The sequence below is a fragment of the Epinephelus moara genome, chromosome 2 (genome assembly GCF_006386435.1).
Source record: "Epinephelus moara isolate mb chromosome 2, YSFRI_EMoa_1.0, whole genome shotgun sequence".
NCBI classification, from domain to species: Eukaryota; Metazoa; Chordata; class Actinopteri; order Perciformes; family Serranidae; genus Epinephelus; species Epinephelus moara.
Genome location: NC_065507.1, coordinates 318,562 through 320,791, shown reverse-complemented (window position 1 = coordinate 320,791; position 2,230 = coordinate 318,562). Strand labels below are relative to the sequence as shown.

General features: G+C 44.7%; 1 protein-coding gene across 1 annotated transcript in view; it reads right to left on the bottom strand.

Moving 5' to 3' along the window:
• The window catches only part of LOC126400599 (segment polarity protein dishevelled homolog DVL-3-like), a 35,577-nt gene that overhangs the window by 32,224 nt on the left and 1,123 nt on the right, over positions 1 to 2,230 (bottom strand). The window contains exons 2-5 of the mRNA XM_050061437.1: positions 1,350 to 1,419; positions 617 to 750; positions 463 to 533; positions 235 to 382 (exon numbers count right to left, since the gene is read on the bottom strand). Of these exons, the coding sequence (XP_049917394.1) occupies positions 235 to 382; positions 463 to 533; positions 617 to 750; positions 1,350 to 1,419 (423 nt within the window). The remainder of the gene's footprint in view (positions 1 to 234; positions 383 to 462; positions 534 to 616; positions 751 to 1,349; positions 1,420 to 2,230) is intronic.

Here is a 2,230-nt window from a genome sequence, read left to right as displayed (position 1 = left end):
TCAGTGAAGGGCAAGTGGTCCATAACTTTAATTTTGGAGACAAAAAAATGTAGGCTTAGCGCCCTGTGGTCCATTGCCCAATAGGAAATGTAGAATACTCAAAAGTACTTTGAAAGTGCTTGAGTTACTTTTCTCAGGGAGTAATGCAGTAAAGTAACTGGTTACTTTTAAAGTAACCCTTACCCAACTCTGCAGATGTGTGTGTGTGTGTGTGTGTGTGTGTGTGTGTCTGACCTTCCTCCTGAGTCTTCCTCAGAAGAGCAGAAGCTGGTCGTCTCCAATTGGCTGCTCTGTTGAGTCGATGAGCTGTCGCCTCCACCTGTTGGCCCCGCCCCATTCTGGTGAGCTGGTGGTCGGTGGGTGTGGCCATTCATACACCCACCTGCAGAGAGAGCAGCCAATCAGAGGCTCAGAGACCTGAAAATTACAACTGTGTTGATATCAAAGAGTCAGGTTCCTCACCTCCCTCCTCGTCTCTGACGTCAGCATCCGCCGCCGCCGCCGCCGCCGCCGCCGCCGCCGCGTCCTCCTGACTGAACACACACACATTTACATCAGGTGTTTGTGGCGTGTAACATCAGGTGAGACAGGTGAGACAGGTGAGGCAGGTACTCACTGAAAGGACGGCGGTCTGGAGTCTCCGATCACACCTGTCCTCTCTATGGGGGGCGGGGCCAGGCCGGTGGGCGTGGCTATAGACTGCAGGTCTGAGCCTCTAAAGTCTGACTGACAGGTTTCTGCAGACACCAGCTGGAGACAGATGAACACCTGAGCGTCAACACCTTTACTGAAACACAAACTGTGGAGTGTTCACTTCCTGTTGTGTTACGCAGACACACCGACACTTAATATGTCGGCGTTCATTGAGGCTGATTCAAAGGAGCTTTATCGACATCACAATGACATCACCAAAACAAAAACACGTGGCTGTTGATTGGATGACGCCTCAAGACACGCCCACTTAGCTCTCAGAGCAAACTTACTTTGTCACACAATATAGTTCTTTTGCAAACTCTGTATAAAAGATTGTGCATTCTAACTGGAATTTAATCAAATGACCCTCTGCTCAGAGGTTTTTCCTGTTCCTCCTCAAATCAGTTTTAGAAGGGTCCCCACTTTACGTGACAGGCTGGTGCCTACGCCATCTCTCTGCTTCAGATTAACAAACTTGGCTTCATCGACCTGTGAAGGGTACTTATAAATGTGGCTCGTGCAAACATTGTGCCAATATCAAAGAATGTAAACAATCCAGTGACTTTAACACTAACACTGGACAAGAGGAAGTTGTCATCATGTGTGTGTGTGTGTGTGTGTGTGTGTGTGTGTGTGTGTGTGTGTGTGTCTCTGACCCAGCAGACAACTCGTCCGTTCACAAACGGCAGCCTGGCATCGTCATCACTGATCTCCTCTTTGACCACCCTGTAACACACAGACACATCAGCATCATCATCATCATCATCATCATCATCATGCAGCATTGTCTCTGTACTGTTGATCATGATCAGTTAATAAATATATTGATCTTTGAGATCTGATCAGGTCATCTCAGCCACGGTCCTTACAACATGATCAATACAAACACACCTTCACACACACACAGACGGAGTTTCTATCTTTATTCTTTTATTTATTTATAAATTCTTCAGGATATTTTTAATCAGAGACGACGCTTAATAATCTGTTATGTAATCCTACACACACACACACACACACACACACACACACACAGTTATATAACACACTGTACAAGCTCAAATTAAATTCTGCCACAGTGTGTCAGTGTGATGTCATGGATCAATTGATGTCACTGATCCAGGTATAGTATGACTTCCTGTCTGTTAAAGGAAGTGTCCCACATGTTGACGCATGTCCCCGTCCCTGCAGGACGTCTTTATGTCGCCGCACATTTAACAAGCAGAGACATTTAAACTGGACTTCATCATCATCATCATCATCACTCAGTGGGTTGTTATTATTTATTATTTACAGTTTGTAAACACACAGACTGAAACCAACTATGATCCAGTCTGTTTACATGTGATTTATGTCTCTGTAGTAGTGTCTGTAAATATTCACACACACACTCTGACCTGTTTTGTCATCTCGTTTAAATAAAGAATATTAATCTGAATACATAAGCATAAACATAAGCTCCTCTCCTAAACCATAATAAAACATAAGCTCCTCCCCTAAACCAAAATAAAACATAAGCTCCTCCCCTAAACCAAAA